The sequence below is a fragment of the Podarcis liolepis genome, assembly GCF_965112155.1.
Source record: "Podarcis liolepis genome assembly, chromosome: 5".
NCBI classification, from domain to species: Eukaryota; Metazoa; Chordata; class Lepidosauria; order Squamata; family Lacertidae; genus Podarcis; species Podarcis liolepis.
This window is the reverse complement of record NC_139556.1, coordinates 59,969,226-59,986,580: the sequence shown is the minus strand read 5'-3', so window position 1 is coordinate 59,986,580 and position 17,355 is coordinate 59,969,226. Positions and strand designations below refer to the sequence as shown.

General features: G+C 47.1%; 1 protein-coding gene and 1 long non-coding RNA gene across 3 annotated transcripts in view; one reads left to right on the top strand and one right to left on the bottom strand.

Annotated features, from left to right (window-relative positions):
- The window catches only part of LOC310707832, a 62,219-nt gene extending 48,892 nt beyond the window's left edge, over positions 1-13,327 (bottom strand). Inside the window, exon 1 of the long non-coding RNA XR_014526741.1 lies at positions 13,204-13,327. This is a non-coding gene — a long non-coding RNA (uncharacterized lncRNA). The remainder of the gene's footprint in view (positions 1-13,203) is intronic.
- Positions 13,328-13,579: 252 nt separating this feature from the next.
- Positions 13,580-17,161, top strand: LBX1 (ladybird homeobox 1). Of its 2 annotated transcripts, XR_014526738.1 has the most exons (3): positions 13,580-14,589; positions 15,392-16,306; positions 16,744-17,161. XR_014526738.1 is itself a non-coding variant. In XM_083505265.1 (2 exons), exons 1-2 carry the CDS (start codon positions 14,265-14,267, stop codon positions 15,877-15,879), a joined length of 813 nt encoding a protein of 270 aa, XP_083361391.1. In that variant the 5' UTR covers positions 13,580-14,264; the 3' UTR covers positions 15,880-17,161. The 2 variants fall into 2 exon arrangements, 1 of the variants encoding a protein (XP_083361391.1); XM_083505265.1 differs by having other exon boundaries at positions 15,392-17,161.
- The last annotated feature ends 194 nt before the right edge of the window (positions 17,162-17,355 follow it).

Here is a 17,355-nt window from a genome sequence, read left to right as displayed (position 1 = left end):
AAGTGAGCAAGGCAATAATGTCAATATTACCTGGCTTCTACAAATGCTTACAGGCTCCTCTCTATGCTCCAGCCAGACAAAAACATTCAAGGTGAGTGTGGAGCAAGACTAGTGAAGGGCTGTGGTTTAGGGAAAACCTAAGGGGCCAGACAGAGAGGACTGAAGGGCTGCATGTGGACCCTAACAAGTGTAATTGTGGCATAAGCTTTCATGGGCTTGAGCTTTCTCCATCAGATGTACAATCTGCAATCCATGGCCAACATTTACCTAGATTTCAGCTACCTGGTACATAGCTTTGAAGCATGAGCTCAGAACTCCCAAGGAGCCTCGTAGCTCAGTCTCTCCATCTGCACTATGGGGTTTGCCTGACTTACCTTACAAGACTGTTGTAAGAGTTAAAGCTAAATAATTCATGGGAAGCACTTTGAACAAATTTGCATGGATTTGTTCTTACTAGATGTTTAAGAATAACTGTGTTAATCTGCTGTATCGAAAATGGCAAGAAACTCATGGCACTATGAAGTATAAAAAGTGGTATTTGTGACATAAGCTTTCGTGGGTTCATGCCTTCTTCATCAGATGCAAACTCTGAAGTCCGTGGCAAACGGATTGCAGCTACCTAGCATGGAAATCCCAACTTTAAGCATATCCCCACTGATTGAGTGTGTATACCTGGAGATAAAGTGTAGCATTGAGATATTTCTTTTCTTAGTGGTCCATCTTCAAGTTGCTTCGACTTTGCTTTCGACCCCTGATCTTATCCCCCATTTTTTGGAAGAAGAAAAGTGGGGCTTCGGTATCTTCACAGGCCCTTGCACTGTTCATTGGGATTAAGCGGTACAGCACGGGGGTGGACCGATTTCTGAGTAAGCGTGCCCGGGAGGGTCAAGCAGCCCAGTGACAATGCGTCCAAGGCTAGAATACTGGCGTGTGAAATCAGAGCTTGGGATAAAAATTGCTCTTGTTTTGCGCAGAGAGGAAAATCCAGAGCATTCGTGACCAGTACGGGTTTTTAAGTACCTACTGCAGAATTTCGTCAGTCATCCCGAAAACTGAGTCAAAACTTATGGGAAAAGACAAAGAGAAAAGGGAGTGGAGGAGCGGGGTGTCCTTCTTCAGTACTCAGCCAAAAGCAAAACTTCAAGTTTGTTCTCTGTCTCTCGGCAATCCCGGATGTCTCCCACCCCCGCTTTTCTTGACCCCCGGAGGACTCGACGTCGCTCACGTTTGGCCGCAGCTGTCCCCTGAAAAGTTGTCCTTCCAGTGGAAGCGAAGAGAAAGGCTACCAAGACGACCCGGTGGCGACCTGGAGGCGCACTAAGCGAGGAAACCAGCTGCTGTTTCCAAGTCAGGACGCCGAGGAGTTTCTTCGCTGCTCCTTCGCCGCTTGCGACGCTGCGTCGCTCCAACCAGATTCCTTCCTTCCTTCACTCCAAAATCCAAAAGCATCAGTTCATTTTTCTTTTCCTTTGGATCACCACTGCGCGCCCAAGGGCAACGCTAGTTTTCCTAGCGTAGGGAAGAGAAAGAGCCGGCATTACGAGAGAAAAAGGGGGAAGCGGATCACCTAGCGGTGCCTCTTGAACGAAGTTGGGACCTTCGCTTGGGAAGGACAAGCAAGGTCGAGGATGCTGCCACGCGCACGGCCTTTTTCTTTTCCCATAGCTGCATTTCTCTGCTTGCAATCGTCACCCCCAAATCTACGTAACTCAGGATAACTCTTCATGAATCTGATGCAAGTGGACTGCAGTCCAGGAAAGCTTGCGCCTTAGTAAAGTTGTTAGTATTTTAGTCGACGCCACTTGTTGGTTTTGCTGCAAGAGACTACCAGGGCTACTCCTCTCGGAGTTTCTTTTTAAAGTTACCTTCTCCCTCCCCACGGCCTCTTGAAGAAGCAGCTGAAGTATGTAAACTCCCCATGAGACTATTCCTGGCGGCCTCCGTTGCAAGGGACAGCAGAAGTTTGAGAACAGGAGTGCCCTCGGGAATAGCCATAGTAGAAGTAGCGATAATAGCAACCCAGATATAGGTGTGGTTGTTATTTCTCCGTGGCCCAGGGATATGTTTTATATCTACAGCGCAAAAGTGCATCCTTTTGCTCCCTTCGCACAAATTTCTCACGCCTTAAGAAATATTGAGGAGATACACACTTGCCTAAGAAAATAAGACGCGTCTCGCGGAATCTGACCTAAATTCAACCAATCCGGAATTTTTCAAGAAGCACAGATGCTGACACACACAAGAATGGACCAGTGGTCCTCCGGGTCACCCTAGAAATAATGAAACAATAGAATGGCGAAAGAGACCTATTCTCCCGCTTCAAAAAATTGGGAGGACATCCTGCTGCTTTCGGTGGGATTTATTTTCAAACAAGTGGCAAAGTGCGCGCGAGCGCGCTTAGGTAACCCTGAAATAGGTAAATAGGCATTGAAAGAAGAGGGCCGTATCCCTGCTAGACAGAGGCTTTGATTTGTGATTTTGTTCCAAAGAGGTGTTGCTTCTGGCTCTGGCGGGTTTGCCTTTGATCCTCACCCCCAATTTGGAGGAGGAGGAGCCCAGACAAAAGATTTTGAACAACTTTTAGTCTGTTTCAACTTTCTGCTAGATTCCAATGCTGCTATGCCTGTTCGGAACCCCCCTTCCCAAGTGAACTATTTATGCAGTGTATACTGCTCCTATATGAACCGAATTAACTCTCCAGCGCAGTGCCAACCATGCTTACTCAGAAATAAGTGCCCCCCCCAAGTCCAGTGGGTCTTACTAACCTGTAGGTAGGTGGGTTTAGGATTGCAGTCAAACTCATTACTCCGTTGAACATCTAAGACTAAGTGCTTGCTTCACATTGATTTTAGTTGGACTTACTCCCAGGCAATGCAATCCAGCGAACGCTTCCCTGGGAGTAAATCCCACTAAAATCTCTATTCGGTGTCTCTATCTTTCTCTGGAATGAACTCATGAACTAATGTCTGACACCGATTATGGAAAATATCTGGGGAATAGGAAATTAAAGTAAATGCATTTCCTATCTTTCTGCAGTTTGCAAACATAAGCGATACTTACAAAGGATAAGCGGGTGGTGGTGCTTTTTTTACTTTCTCTTCCTGCCAGATGTTACTCATCCTCGGCTTTTGCAACTGTTTTCCCCCCCCCTCTCTTCTACATTGCTGTAGGAATGGGATTGTAAGGTTTATTACAAACCGTGTTGACGGAGAACTCAGTTGCGCGTTTGCACCGGTTGGCTTCCTTTGTATTTAAAGGACTTGTGCCGGCCAGCTGACATTGACAAAGATACCTCTGTAGGAGCCTATAAGTTTCGTTAAGAGTAAAAGATTGTAGCCGTGAAAACCGGGCAGCTGAGCCGACGTAGTTCGGATAGACCTTTTTGAAAGTTGATATTTGGCCTAGCTAGCTAAAAATCGATCCTGGTCATTTGAAAAGGTCAAGATGTAAACAATTCTCCTGTACCCTGCTCTTGTTTTCTACAGCACAGAAATGTTTCGCTGGAAAAGGTGACTTAAGAAACAGCAACAGTGCCGTTGTTCTGTTTTATTTTTAATCCATAGTGGAGTTGTCTTCCATACGATCCTTGCGCAGGTCTCGTTGCGATGAAGGGGGGACGAAAATGTTTTTGTACAGTTTCCCTTTGTCTCAATGGAGCTTGGGCGGGAGAATGTATAGCTGAACTGGACTCCTTTCCATGTACGCTTCCTTAGGAACTGTAAGATCATATTATTTACACAACACTCTGCTTTCCAATGAATCTGCATTAGGTCTTTTGTAGTCACTTTCATGGCAGGTATAAAGAAACGGGTTGCCTAGCTGTTGAAAAAGGAAACTATACTGATCAGAACTTTTAACCTCCTCTTACAAAACAGGCAAAAGTTGATCCGGTCTGTGCATTATGCGTTTTCTCCTTTTTAAATAAAGTGCTAAACATTATGAAGGAATAATTTGGAATACTCTGGAGTGATTCTTTTAAGGGCCCAAAGTATTTTGTGGGCCCAAAGTACAGGAAAAGTATTATTCTGCTTTGCCTAAAGCTAAAAATCCTCTGCATGCTTACAGGGAAATATGCTCGACTACTGAATAAACATGCACAGGATTGTGCCCCACAACTGTAAGCCTTTGAGCACCTACTTGGGAGTAAGTCCCGTGGAAATCAGCAAGTCTTCACAGGGGGAGTCTTGGCGTGAAATCCTAATTCAATTCACAGGAATACTGAGCAGTGGTGTAGCGTGGGGGGTGCAGGGGGGCCAGCCGCACCGCGCGCAACATCTGGGGGTTAGGGTTAGGGGGCGCAAATCCACAGGTTAGGGGGCGCAAATTACTTGCCTTGCCCCGGGTGCTGACAACCCACGCTACGCCACTGATACTGAGTGTGTCTAGACAGACTTCCCTCTTTTGATTCCAGAGATCATAGAACTGTAGAATTGGAAGGGACGATCAGGGTCATCTAAGTCCAACCCCATGCAATACAGTAATTTTTGCCCAACGTGGGGCTCGAAACCACAACCTTGAGATGAAGAGTCTCGTGCTCTACCGACTGCACTATCCATTGGTCTTAATTCTTGATTCTATGGGCCTAAATTTCGTAATTGATTCTACTGTGTTTTAATTGCCTTGCCGTAAGCTACTACTACATTATGTGCAGAACGTTGGGACTTATTATTGTTATCGCGGCCACCACCACAATCACCACCATCTTATTCAGGGAAGGTATTTGGTCTACTGCGTTGTATGGTAACTCACTGAGCAGTTCCACTGACGGAGCTCGTTTAGAAGGTTATATCTGGGTTTCCTCCGAAAACGAACCTCCAGAGTTAGCCAAGGCAGTGTCCTTCAGAAGTGTTGCGCTAAAACGCCACTCATCCCTGACCATTGGCCATGTTGGCTGGGGACGATGGAAGCTGTAGTCCAAAACACCTGGCTACCTTCCCTAGAAGAAGCCAATCACACACACACACACCAACCCACTTCTGTAGCACATTCATGACCAACAGGTTTAATGCTGCATAAGGTTTGGTGCACAAGAACCCAGGTGGTTCTTAACAGGAATCACTGTTGAGAGCGAAAATGCAGAGGAGATGAATAAGATGGAGCAGGAAAAGATAGTTGATCAATTGATGGGTGGGAGAGAGGTGATTATTAGATCAAACCTATCCATTCTTATCAGATATGCAGATGACACAACCTTGATGGCAGAAAGTGAGGAGGAATTAAAGAACCCTTTAATGAGGGTGAAAGAGGAGAGCGCAAAATACGGCCTGAAGCTCAACATCAAAAAAACTAAGATCATGGCCACTGGTCCCATCACCGCCTGCCAAATAGAAGGGAAAGAAATGGAGACAATGAGAGATTTTACTTTCTTGGGTTCCATGATCACTGCAGATGGTGAAAGCAGTTACGAAATTAAAAGACACCTGCTTCTTGGGAGAAAAGCCTAGACAGCATCTTAAAAAGCAGAGACATCACCTTGCCAACAAAGGTCCGTATAGTAAAAGCTATGGTTTTCCCAGTAGTGATGTATGGAAGTGAGAGCTGGACCATAAAGAAGGCTGATTGCTGAAGAATTGATGCTTTTGAATTATGGTGCTGGAGGAGACTCTAGAGAGTCCCATGGACTGCAAGAAGATCAAACCTCTCCATTCTTAAGGAAATCAGCTCTGAGTGCTCACTGGAAGGACAGATCCTGAAGTTGAGGCTGCAATACTTTGGCCACCTCATGAGAAGAGAAGACTTCCTGGAAAAGACCCTGATGTTGGGAAAGATGGAGGGCACAAGGAGAAGGGGACGACAGAGGATGAGATGGTTGGACATGAGTTTGACTAAACTGCAGGAGGCAGTGGAAGACAGGAGTGTCTGGCGTGCTCTGGTCCATGGGATCACGAAGATTCGGACACGACTAAACAACAACAACATTTAGATTACTTCCATCCCCATGATTCTGAAGAGGCGGGGAAGAGTTCACAAAGATGAGTAAAAATCTCAGAAAGTCAGTGAGTTTAAACGCACACAATACAGCGTATCAATACACTCTGGAATATACCATGCTGCATTTGTACAAAGAGAAATGCAAGGACCTGAGCCTCCCTGTAGGCGATGCCTTTTGACCTTGGCTCTTTGGCTTTGATCCCCTTTGGGAAAGGCTTGGTTGCCTAGTGGCGAGCGGGAGGCATTCTACGCATGGTCAAAAACACCTCTTCCTTGGTAGATCATGATCACGTGCTTTAGACACAGAGACTTAATTCCTGAGGAAGCTGAGACAGGCTAGTGGGGAATGACATCGAGGTGCTCTTTCTCTCTCCCACGCCTCTTCCTCATGGCTCTGCCTGTTATTTGTCCCCTTCCGGGACCGGCTGGCCTTTCTGGAAAACACAGGACAGGGATCTGTGTTTCTAAAGGTTTGATATTGCCGCTTGTCTCCGCGCTGTCCTCAGGAGAAGTCAAAACATGTTTGGGTGACTCAACGAGGCAGACATAACTAACTGAGAGACAGGCAGGGATCAGCTATGCCGGGAAAAGGAGGTGTCACTTGTACGCAGTCACTTTGGTGATCAACACTTGGATGATTTATGCCTTCGACTTTAATTATATTTCTGTGACAGGTGGCACTTCCCTGGACAAAAGTTAGCAGAGGTCAGCCAAGACGAAGTGTCCCTTTATCAGTCCTGAAATACAACGGAACGAGATGCAACGTCCAGGCAGACAGCCCACAACATTAACTTAGCCTCTTGGATACATGAAGTGACAGACAGTGGCCCAGGATTGGAGATGAGGAAGATCAAGGTAAAATTTTGTCACACCTTTGAAAATAAATGCAATCTTTCTTCCTCCTTCCCGCTCCAACCCAGTCCGGGTTCTTGCATGGTTACTAAGAGCTGAAATAACATGTCATTGACTCCCTTCAAGAGAAAGACCTTGGGAATACAAAGCAAAACAAACATAACTTGGAGGGCTAACTGCTTGTTAGCTTCAGTTCAAGAAAAATAATCTGTTCTGCAGAAGAAGGCAGTGGGTGGGGGAGAAGTCAGTTCCTCAGGCTCCTTAAATTCAGATGACTTATAGTTGTCAACCTAATCTATGGTCCAGTTACAAAGGAAATTCATACATTTAATCTGAGCATGTCCCATTGAAGTCAATGGAGGAGAACTGAGATTTGGATCCAGGTATTTTAAACTACCCAGTAGGGCTTGGTGAACCTTAGCCAGTCCAGAGAGGGCCATGGTATCTCCAACCCATTTGGTATCAATGCCATCAAAGACTTACTCTTCTTATACCTGACGTCATTAGAGGGGTATCTGAAAATCAGCAATTTGGAATGGCATTTTAAAATGGAACTGAATCCATCCAAATTCCAAGTGCCTACTGGAAACTGCTCAGGACACACCATGTATTTAAAGAACACGTTTTTAAATGTGTTTGTAAGTAATGTGTTTGTCTGTTGGGAACATGGCTTGTTCTTCCCTCCCACCTAGCCTCAGTTTTCCTCCCACTTTTCAGCTGCTTTGTTCTGCTTTCTTGGGGTTTATCTCACTTTCTCTGTACCATAAAGAGTGATCTGATCTCAAAAGTTATACACAGATGTAAACCTTCTTTGGGATGGGATATCATGGACAGCACACTCATTATTGTCACAACTCATTGAGGTCAGTGGAGTGTTACGTGCAGGGCGCTTCTGATTCTTGGTGGTTGTGACCTTGACCTGTCATTTGTGGTAAGTTGACCTCTAGGCCAGGGCTGGGGAATCTGTGATCCTCCAGCTGTTGTTGAACTCTCATCAACCCCAGCCAGCATGGCCAGTGGTCAGGGACAGTGAGACTTGCAGCCCTGAAGCTTCTGGAGGGCCACCGGTTCCTCCAGCCTTGCTGTAGGCCCTGGTGCACTCAGAAAAGAACTTTGTGGGCAAAAGTCAAGGATGCAAACCAGCAGAATGAGTTGGAGGGACTTGCATATTTACTATGATCTAAAGAGATGATAGCATTTATGACCATTCAGTCTATAGTCCAAAATTGCATAACTGCACCATTGTCTCTAAGAAAAATGATGTTATGGGGAACCAGGCAGAGGGTCTTCTTGCTGGTGGCACCCACCCTGTAAAATGCCCTGCCATCAGATGTCAAGGAGATAAATAACTATACAACGTTAGAAGACATCTGAAGGCAACCCTGTATAGGGAAGCTTTTAATGTTTGATGTGTTATTATGCTTTTATATTTGTTGGAAGCCGCCCAGAGTGGCTTCCTCAAACTCGGCCCTCCAGGTGTTTTGAGACTACAGTCCTCATCATCCCTGACCACTGGCCCTGCTAGCTAGGGATCATAGGAGTTTTAGGCCAAAAACATCTGTATGGCTGAGTTTGAGGAAGCTTGGACTAGGGCAACCCAGTCAGATGAGTGGGGTATTATTATTATTATTAGCATTAGCATTAGCATTAGCATTTCAACCATCAACCCCCCAGCAAAATGAAACTGCTAGAAACAAGAAGAGCTTCCTTCCACATCAGAAGAACAAACTACCTCAATTCTGATGCACAATCCCTTTAGAATCTAGCTGTTCGTGTTTCTCTTTTGCTTAGTTCTAAGCATAACACATGCTAAAAACAACAATATTCTGTCTATACCACAATCGCTTGCAAGCACAAATGCAGATGCTGGCATTATTGAAGGAGACTCAGGTTGCGTTGGAAGATACTAAACATTAAATCAACCTCTAGCCCTTCCGACACTTTCAGAGCTCGTTCTTACACTTCCAAATCCCCATCTGTAGTTTCTGGATCACTCACTTGCCTTTACTTCGAATTAATGAACTCCGGATTAAAAGAGCAAACGTGAACGTTGTGTTCGCAAAGGCTTTTAAACAAAACCTCGGGACACCCGGAGTCTGGAGCAACTCCAGAGAGCCCACCGATCCCATTTCAACCACTTCTCTTTGCAGGACGCACCAGTCTCGCCTCCCAGCAAAAAGAGACTCCTTTAAGAACACAGGAGATTCCTTAGCCCCAGCAAGATCTCGATCCCCACCCTCCACATACACACACACCCTTCAGACATAAAAGAGTTAAAATAAATGACGGAAGTGGTCAGCATGTGTTCTTCTTTTCCCGGAACTCCCAATATCGCCAGTATTTAAACTTAAGCTCTGAGTAGGGACCTGGCTGACCGGATGCTGGAGTAGCTAGGCCTTTGGTTTGCTCAACCAAGGCTCCTATCATCATCATCATCATCATCATCATCATCATCATCATCATCTTCATCTTCATCTTCACCCACCCTATTTCTCCAAATAGGTCCCTTCTTAACCATGTTGACCATGGTTCAAGGCAACTATGGAGCTGGGAAACGAGTAAAGGGGGGGGGAGTATAGTCCAAACAATTCCAGAACTTTAAAGGGAGGGAATTTTTTAATTCCGTGCCTTGCTCGGCTAATAGCAGGGCGTTGATACAGTGACGTAGTCAATAGTGCTTGCCCAGATAACAGTGGAGATGATCCACCGGGAGAGGAGAGTCGGGACCTACTTTATTTCGTGTGACTGCTCTTTTCAATCTTATTCCAAGTCGACTTCACCGGTGCGCACATTTCGCGCGCATGGGCGGGCTGTGGCGAGCCCTTGCAAAGAGGACTCGCGAGAATGAAACGCAAGCACGCTTATTAAGCAATATTCTAAACACGTGTGCAAATCTTTTAAGGGTCTGTGTGAGTGAAATAGTATGCATTCGTTTGTTTGCTTTCTTTTTCATTTATCTGGGTCGTTTTCTTTTAAGGGCAGGCCACCAGTATCCAAGGGTTCCTCTGAGGCGCGTGTAGAAAAAGTTGATCTATTTATTTCAAACGCAGGGGACAAAGCCAATTGGCCGATCTGATCCTAAGCACGCTTAAGTTGAAGTAAATTGCTTAGATACGTCTGTTGTGAAAGGTCTCTAGCCCACTGAGCTGATGTGATTAAGGCGCAGCACCAGCCCCAGCCGCCTCTAAGTTGCAGGGGGGAAGGAGGATGTGAGTCTCCTCGACAGCTTCTCGGCTTGTCTTGGGAGGGACAGGCCTCCCCCGACGCCCTCTTCTTTTGAAATGGGGTGAGCTGCAGCGCGCTCAGTATACATTACCCAACCCAAAGTGACTCCAGTCCACACCGAGAGAGAACACAAGCCTGGACCGACGTTTTATGGGTGTACCTCACCCGACACCCCACCATTGTTGTCTCGGTTTAAAACCGAGCTTCCGAGGCATCCTACCTCGAAGCTCTCAGGCCGATCAAATCTCGGCAGGCATCTCTTGATCTGCTCAAAGATGCCCGCTGAACCTCTGTGTCAAAGCACACTTGTTCCAAAGGAAACTGCCATTGATTACAACGAGCTACTGCTCCTCTCTCTCTGCGTGTGTCTCGTGATGGAGAGACTCCAATCATTTATCAAAGCAGGAAGCCAAAAGAAAGGAAACCACCCCTCTCGGCAAAGCCAAGGCAAGGAACCTAACGATTTAGATTCAGGGTAATTTCTCCCCTCCCCTAATCTCCTCGCAGTATTTGATATGATGAATAACCCAATATAGGCCTTTAAAAATAGGTCACTGCATAAAGAGACTCCCAGAGAGCAATAAAAAAAAGAGGGGGAAGGAGGGCGCTTTAAGGAGAGAAGCCCTTTGACTTTCTCTCGGTGTTTGTTGCCAGCATCCGCGCGCAGAGGACAAACAAACGGAGGCGCGTCTGGATGGGAGTCAAGGTGGGGGTGAGGCGAGCCTGTCCCCCGTCTCCAGAGGTTCCCCTGTGGTCTGAAAGAAGACCTGAGTGCTCAGGTTGGGAAGTGGAGAAAGGCATTAAATCCCCCCTTCCCATATCCTGTCTATATGCGCAGGGCGGGGGAACTATCCACGGATCTAAGACGGCCCTCTTCACACCGCGATACTTAATCCAGAATAACGGCAGCGGCATGTTTCGTACCCAGAGTCCCCGACACACTCCCGCACCTTCGTCCACAGCCAGGAACGAGCTACAGGAGCATAGATCTGTAGAGCTGGAAGGGAACCCAAAGGATCATCTAGCCCAACCCCAGCGACGAATAACGTTCTCGTTTTCGTCGCTTTTGTAACCGCTCTGTTTGCGAGGTTAAACGAAGCAAACTAATCCGCTTCTTTCTACCCGCGAGCCTTTGGATTTCACCGCAAACGCGGGTTGTTGCCTCTCTCTCACCCTCTTTTATTTGTGTTTGTTTGTTCAGTTTCTTTGTTCCCCCTGGAACGATACCGTGGTTTATAGGAGTAGTTAAATATTTGCTCTTTCGGTGGTTGACTACAGAGCGGGGATCCGAACTCCCTTCTCCATAGGAGCGGCGGCGTTAAAATATGGTGCCTCTGGTTTTTGCTCGTGTTGGTAACGGGAGGCGTCGGAGAGATTTATGGAATTTTAGCTTTACAGACATGAAGTTTCGGGGACAGATAATAAATAACAGGGGAGGGGATTGGGGAACGGTTTATTTCCTCTCACTGGAGCCTATGAGAGGAATATGGGGGGGGGGGCGAGGCAGTGGGAGGGGAGGCACGGTGATCCCAGGTAATCATTTGTGGAAAGGCTCCTAGCGCTGGAAATGCAGGCGGAAGAGTCACGTCCCCAGTTCGCGGGGTCTCTATTCCACCGGCTCATCCCGTCTCTATTTCCACAGCAGCAGCATCACCAACAACAACACTTGACTTTAACCGAGCCTAGAGCCAGCCTGGCTACACTGATTTCAGAGGAGGGGCGCGTGAGAAGGAGGGAGGGATCAGGATCCTAGTTTATGTAACTGGTTTCCACCGAAATAACTGGAGGGTTCCTCTGTTTATAAACAAAGGGCCTTCGGAAGGCTACATCTCTCTCTCCACCCCCCACCCCGCCTTCCTTCCCCTCGTTCCCCCCTCTTGAAAAGGGCTCGCTTCTCTCTACAGATCTCATAAAGGGCACGGGGATGTTGCAAGATCGCCTGCCGAATAATATCCTCATCATAACCGGAAACGTGATGCTGTAATCATATTTTCATCTCGTTCCAAAGGGAGAACCAAAATGGTTTCTTCTTTAACCGCCACTACTACCACCCCCTGGTTAAAACAAAAAAAACCCTCCTCAAGGACAAGGATCCTCAAAGATTCTCGGCGACCCTCTGCCCTGCTCCCAGTCACTCGGGGAGCCTTTCTGGGGCGGGGGGAGGAGAGGGCAAGAAAAGCCTCCACCTCGCGGGTCCCCAAGCCTTTCAGCACCGTCACCACCAAAGAGCCGTATTTCTGCTCAGCTTTTGAGTGAAGCCATACGAGGCTGGTGTAGGGAAAGTGGGGAGGAGAAAAGAGAGGGTGGGGGGGGGGAACCCTCCTTGTCAGAATCATCTGGAGTTTTTAAGGGAAATGAAATATATCCCTTCCGTCTTTGGTGGCCCTTTGCACTTGAATTATAGCAGAGAAGGATTTAGCTAGAAGTATAGGGGGACTGAGCGCTCTCGTTCGCTCTCCCTCTGCTGTCCTCTAGGTATTACCAGCGATGATATATTTACCGAAAGTCTATGCACAGCTCTGTGATCGCACCACCTTCTTTGACATGTAGAGATGATGGTGATGGTGATGGTGATGATATAATAATAATAATAATAATAATAATAATAATAATAATAATAATAATAATATGCTTGAGCCCAATGAGATCACCCATATTACAAATACTGGAAAGAAACTAGTCTCAGCAGGAACTAACAACAGCTACTGCGTATTTGGTTACCCTGATCTCAAAGGCAGGAGGTCGCCATGTTACTTGGATCAAGGTGAAAGTCCTACACCAATACATCAAACAATATGTCAATATTTTCTTTATTTTCTTTTTTTAGAAAAACAATAACCTGACATAAATGGTTACAGAATTAGTACAACAGCGCACGCAAAGGCAGAGACGCTTTGCGTCCCCCTGTAGATAAATAGATAACACATAATAATTATTTCTTCCAAAGCATGCTGAAAGGAAAGGAAAAACAGTACAAAAAGTTTATGTCGTAGGTCTTTGTCGCCTGCTAACCAGACGGGTATTTATTTATTTTTTAAGACATCAGCCACAACCATTTAAATACCGAATTAAAGGTACGGAATTACAACTTCGAAAAATAAAGTGCATATTATTTGGGGGGGAGGGGAGGGGGGAAAGCGAAAAAAACACACAGAAAAGATTAGAATAAGCTTTTGAACGAAAGATTTCCCTTACCTGGTGATCTGTTCGTTCCTTCTGCCTCTGGTTAGAAATAATATTTAAAAAAGAAAAAAGAAAAAAAATATTAATCATAATCATAATCGAAGTCGGGAGGGGGGAATCTGGAAAGGAACTATTGATGGGATTTTGGAGGGTTATTTAATTTTTCCTCCAAGCACACTGTATTATCCTGATGCAATAAAGCCTGGCTGTAATGTAATTTTAAAATACATACGTCCAAGCAAATAGTGGGGACAGAATATGACAAGTGTATTTCGACATTATAATTCAAGTGGGCTCCACCTACCATCCGCCTCCCAATTAATGGCCTAACCAAGTTGCAAGAGCCTGCATTGGCCAGACTTGAGAGAGGGAGCTAGAAAGAGACAGGCAGAGCGAGAGGGGGCGAAAAGTGTCATTGAGGCGAAGGGATCGCCTCCCAATCAACAATAACTTGTTAGCAAGAGTCAATTACCTCGCCTCTGCCTCTCGCCGTCTTTTTTTCTCCCCCCAGCCCGAGGAAAAGAGGCTCTCCGGCGCCTCTCGCTCTCCCCTCGCTCTGGAGGAGCCCCCCCTCCGGATTTCGCTGGGGGAAGAGGGCGAGCTGGGGGGGCGAAAGACAGATCTGGGACGATTTGGGGGGTGTCTCCTAAAATAGCAGCTGGGAAGAGAAGCGAGAGGCGAGAGAAATAAAGTGGGACAGGAGCGCCTCGGCCACCTCTTTCCCAGCCAGGACTGCGGACCCTTCCTGGCCGTCCAAGGACGGCTTCCCACCGCCCTCCTTGGCCCCGTCCTCCCTCTTCTCTCTCCAGGGCCAGCAGACCTGCCTCCTGGTGGAGTTGAGGACCTGAAGTTTTGGGGAGTCTTTTTGGAGGGGGGCTGTTCTGTTTTAATTTTTTCCCTCGGTTTCTTTTTTTTGCTCCCCGCCTCCTTTTCGGTTGCTCTGCGTTGGCGACTGCAGAAAAGCGAGGGAGGTCATTTCAGGCAAAGAGCGAGCGAGAGAGAGAGAGAGTAGGAAGGGGGCACAGGGGGTGCTGCGGTGGGGAAGGAGCCGGAATCCCCGACGCCCGCCAAGCATGACTTCCAAAGACGACGGCAAAGCCGCCTCGGTAGAGGAGCGCCGGAGAAGCCCGCTGGACCACTTGCCTCCGCCGGCCAACTCCAACAAGCCCCTGACGCCCTTCAGCATCGAGGACATCCTCAACAAGCCCTCGGTGCGGAGAAGTTACACCATCTGCGGGACTGCCCACCTGCTCTCGGCCGCCGAGAAGCACCCTCCGGCCGCCCTGCCGCTTTCCAGTCGGGCGCTGCTCTCGCAAACGTCGCCTCTGTGCGCCCTCGAGGAGCTGGCTAGCAAGACCTTCAAGGGGCTCGAAGTCAGCGTCCTGCAAGCCGCCGAAGGTAAGACCCGCCGCACGCAGCTCGGGCTGATCAGGGGCTCGCTGCCTGCCCCCTTTCCCTGCCTACCTTCTAGCTGGGGGTGGGGGGGGGTGTTGCGAGGGGAGAGAGATGGTGGCGCGTTTGTGGAGAGCATCGGCGGAGAACTTGGCGCTTTGAGGATGGAGGCGCGGCGAGGGCTTAGGGAGGACCACAGATGCGGGTTCTGGTCTGGACAAGAAGGGGGCAGCCCCATCTCTGGCCCCTACAGCCACGCCGGGCCGTTTTGAGAGGAATCCCGCAAACGCTCTGCGGTTTCTTGCCCTCCCCCCTCCCCCAGGCGCAAGCTATGTCTTTAGAGAGGAGGCAGCCGACGCGTGAAATCGGTGTGACTACTGCAGCCTGGTTTGTGCACCCAGTCGGTTTCGGCTCCCCCTTCCACCCGCCCGCCCGCCCAAATTATCCTTCTTCCCTCCGGCCTCCATCAAGTCCCCTTGGCCATTAAGATGTTGGGGGCGAATAGTAGAGGCCTACTTTCCTCCTTCTGGGCTGGGATTCGAGAGTCCTCCTGGCTGAATCGGTGGTTTGTTTTGCTTTTAAATTCCCTTCTTCCAATGCAGTTAAGGGAACCCCCAGAGTAAGGAGGGGGGAGGAGGAAGATGGCAAGAGGGGCCTGCTGGTGTTTTTGGGGGTGCCGGATGGCTTCCTATCGCTTTGTGGCCTGGGAAAGAGCAAGAGAGAGACAGAGAGACTGGATAAGTCTCGTTGGGCTGCCTGTGTGGGGGGTGAGCGTGAGACTGAAAAGCCTTATTCTGCCTATTTTCAGGAAGGGATGGGATGACTATATTTGGCCAGAGGCAAACCCCCAAGAAAAGGAGGAAGTCTAGGACGGCCTTTACAAACCACCAGATCTACGAACTGGAAAAGCGTTTTTTGTACCAGAAATACTTGTCCCCCGCGGACCGCGACCAGATAGCGCAGCAGCTGGGCTTGACCAATGCGCAGGTGATAACGTGGTTTCAGAATCGCAGGGCCAAGCTCAAGCGGGACCTGGAAGAGATGAAAGCAGACGTGGAGTCTGCCAAGAAACTGGGACCCAGCACCCAGGTGGATCTGGTAGCCATTGCCGAGCTGGAGTCGACCCCCGAAGGGAGAGCGAAGTCGCGCTCCCTTTCGCCTGCCCTCCCCAAGCATGGACTGGAAGGCAGCAACAGCCACCTCCAGCTCTCCCCCGGCTCTCCGCTCACGGACCAGCCGGGCAGCAGCAAGGACTGCTCGGAAGACGAAGACGTGGAAATTGACGTGGATGACTGAGGGGTGGTGGTGGTTGCTTCTTCTTCTTCCTCTTCTCCTCCTCCTCCTCCTCTTCCTCCCCCTCTTCTCTCCCGCCCTTCTCTTGCCCCGCAAACAAAAACAAACGAAGAAATTGACAAATCTCTTCCTCCCCGCCTTCCTCCTCCTCGCGCTCCCTTCCACCAAGACACAAGGAGAGAAAGTGTCCGCTCCTGCGCCCTCCTCATCACCCGGGGATAAAAAAAATAATAAACAGAACAAAAAAAAAAAAAAAAACAAAAACAAAACCCACGCCGGACTTTAGGGGGAACTGCAAATCAGCTTCCTTGGCGACTCAGTAAAGGCGGTTTCTTTTCAACAAAAGCAATAAGCAATATAAAAGAATCACAATTATTGTTAATTATTATTATTAAAGTAGGAAACAATATCCCAACGGCTGCCAAACCAGGTAGCTATCACTTTTTTTTTTTTTTTTTTGGAACGGTGCAATTATGGATAGCTTCTGTATAAATATTTAAGCATATCTATTGGGTATTTTCTTTTTTTGAGGGTTTGCCTTTTTTAAAAAAAGAATAATAATAACGATATACTTTTTTGTTGTTTATAAAAGGACTCTTAACCTTGGAGTAAATGCCACCTCTTTGATGCTTGGTTAGACGGTTGTTTTGAAAGGTTTTCAAAATCCACTTTATGTGAGAATTAAGTTAAACCGTAGTTCCCTTTGCTCGCATGCTCCCTATATGCACGATTCTTCCCCACCCCCTTTTCTTTGGCTTTTTTGTTTGGTTGTTTAATTCTCAATTATTATTATTATTTTTCTGGGATATCGTGGGGGTTTGGGTTCTATCGCAAGTTTAAAATATATACTTTCTTTCCCACCCCCAGCGCCTAGGACTCGGTCTCCAATGAGATTTCTGCCTCGTTTTACCAATTAAAAGCTATTTTTACCATTTACTGCTATTGTTGTGCTTTTATTAAAAAGGAAAAAGAAAGCTACCTTTCGTATTTTTATATGAAGGTAGTTTTAAGAAAAGAATCTAGACTTATTTTTTACTCTTTTTTAGAATTCTTTTGCATGCTGCCGAAATAATAAGACTAATACCGCTGCTCAAAATGATAATATCAACAATAATGAAGAACAGATCCAGCCATCAACAGATGGGAATATTAACGCTATAAATACAAATGTACAGGTTTGAAATGTTTTTCTTTGATCTGTAAAAATAATTTTTTTAAGGCCTGCTTATTTAAGTTACAACAGGGACGGTGTTGCTTTATATCTTGTCACTTAGAGTTGTACAGACAAGTCTTTTTCCGACACAATAAAAGCTTTACAATTTTAATATACACTTTTTAAGGTTTTCTTTGGGAATGAAAGTCTTTAGATATCCCGTTTATCCGTTGTTATATATAAAAGATGTTCCTTTCGTCACTTTGGGGAGTGATACAAATGTGTTTCAGCTCTGGGTGTCACCAAGTTGCCAGCATTTTGGGGTG

Bases quoted from the DNA above. Each gene is read 5' to 3' on its own strand.
- LBX1 (XM_083505265.1), top strand. From the start codon at position 14,265: ATGACTTCCAAAGACGACGGCAAAGCCGCCTCGGTAGAGGAGCGCCGG. The intron at 14,590-15,391 runs GTAAGACCCGCC...GCCTATTTTCAG, and splicing joins CGTCCTGCAAGCCGCCGAAG to GAAGGGATGGGATGACTATA.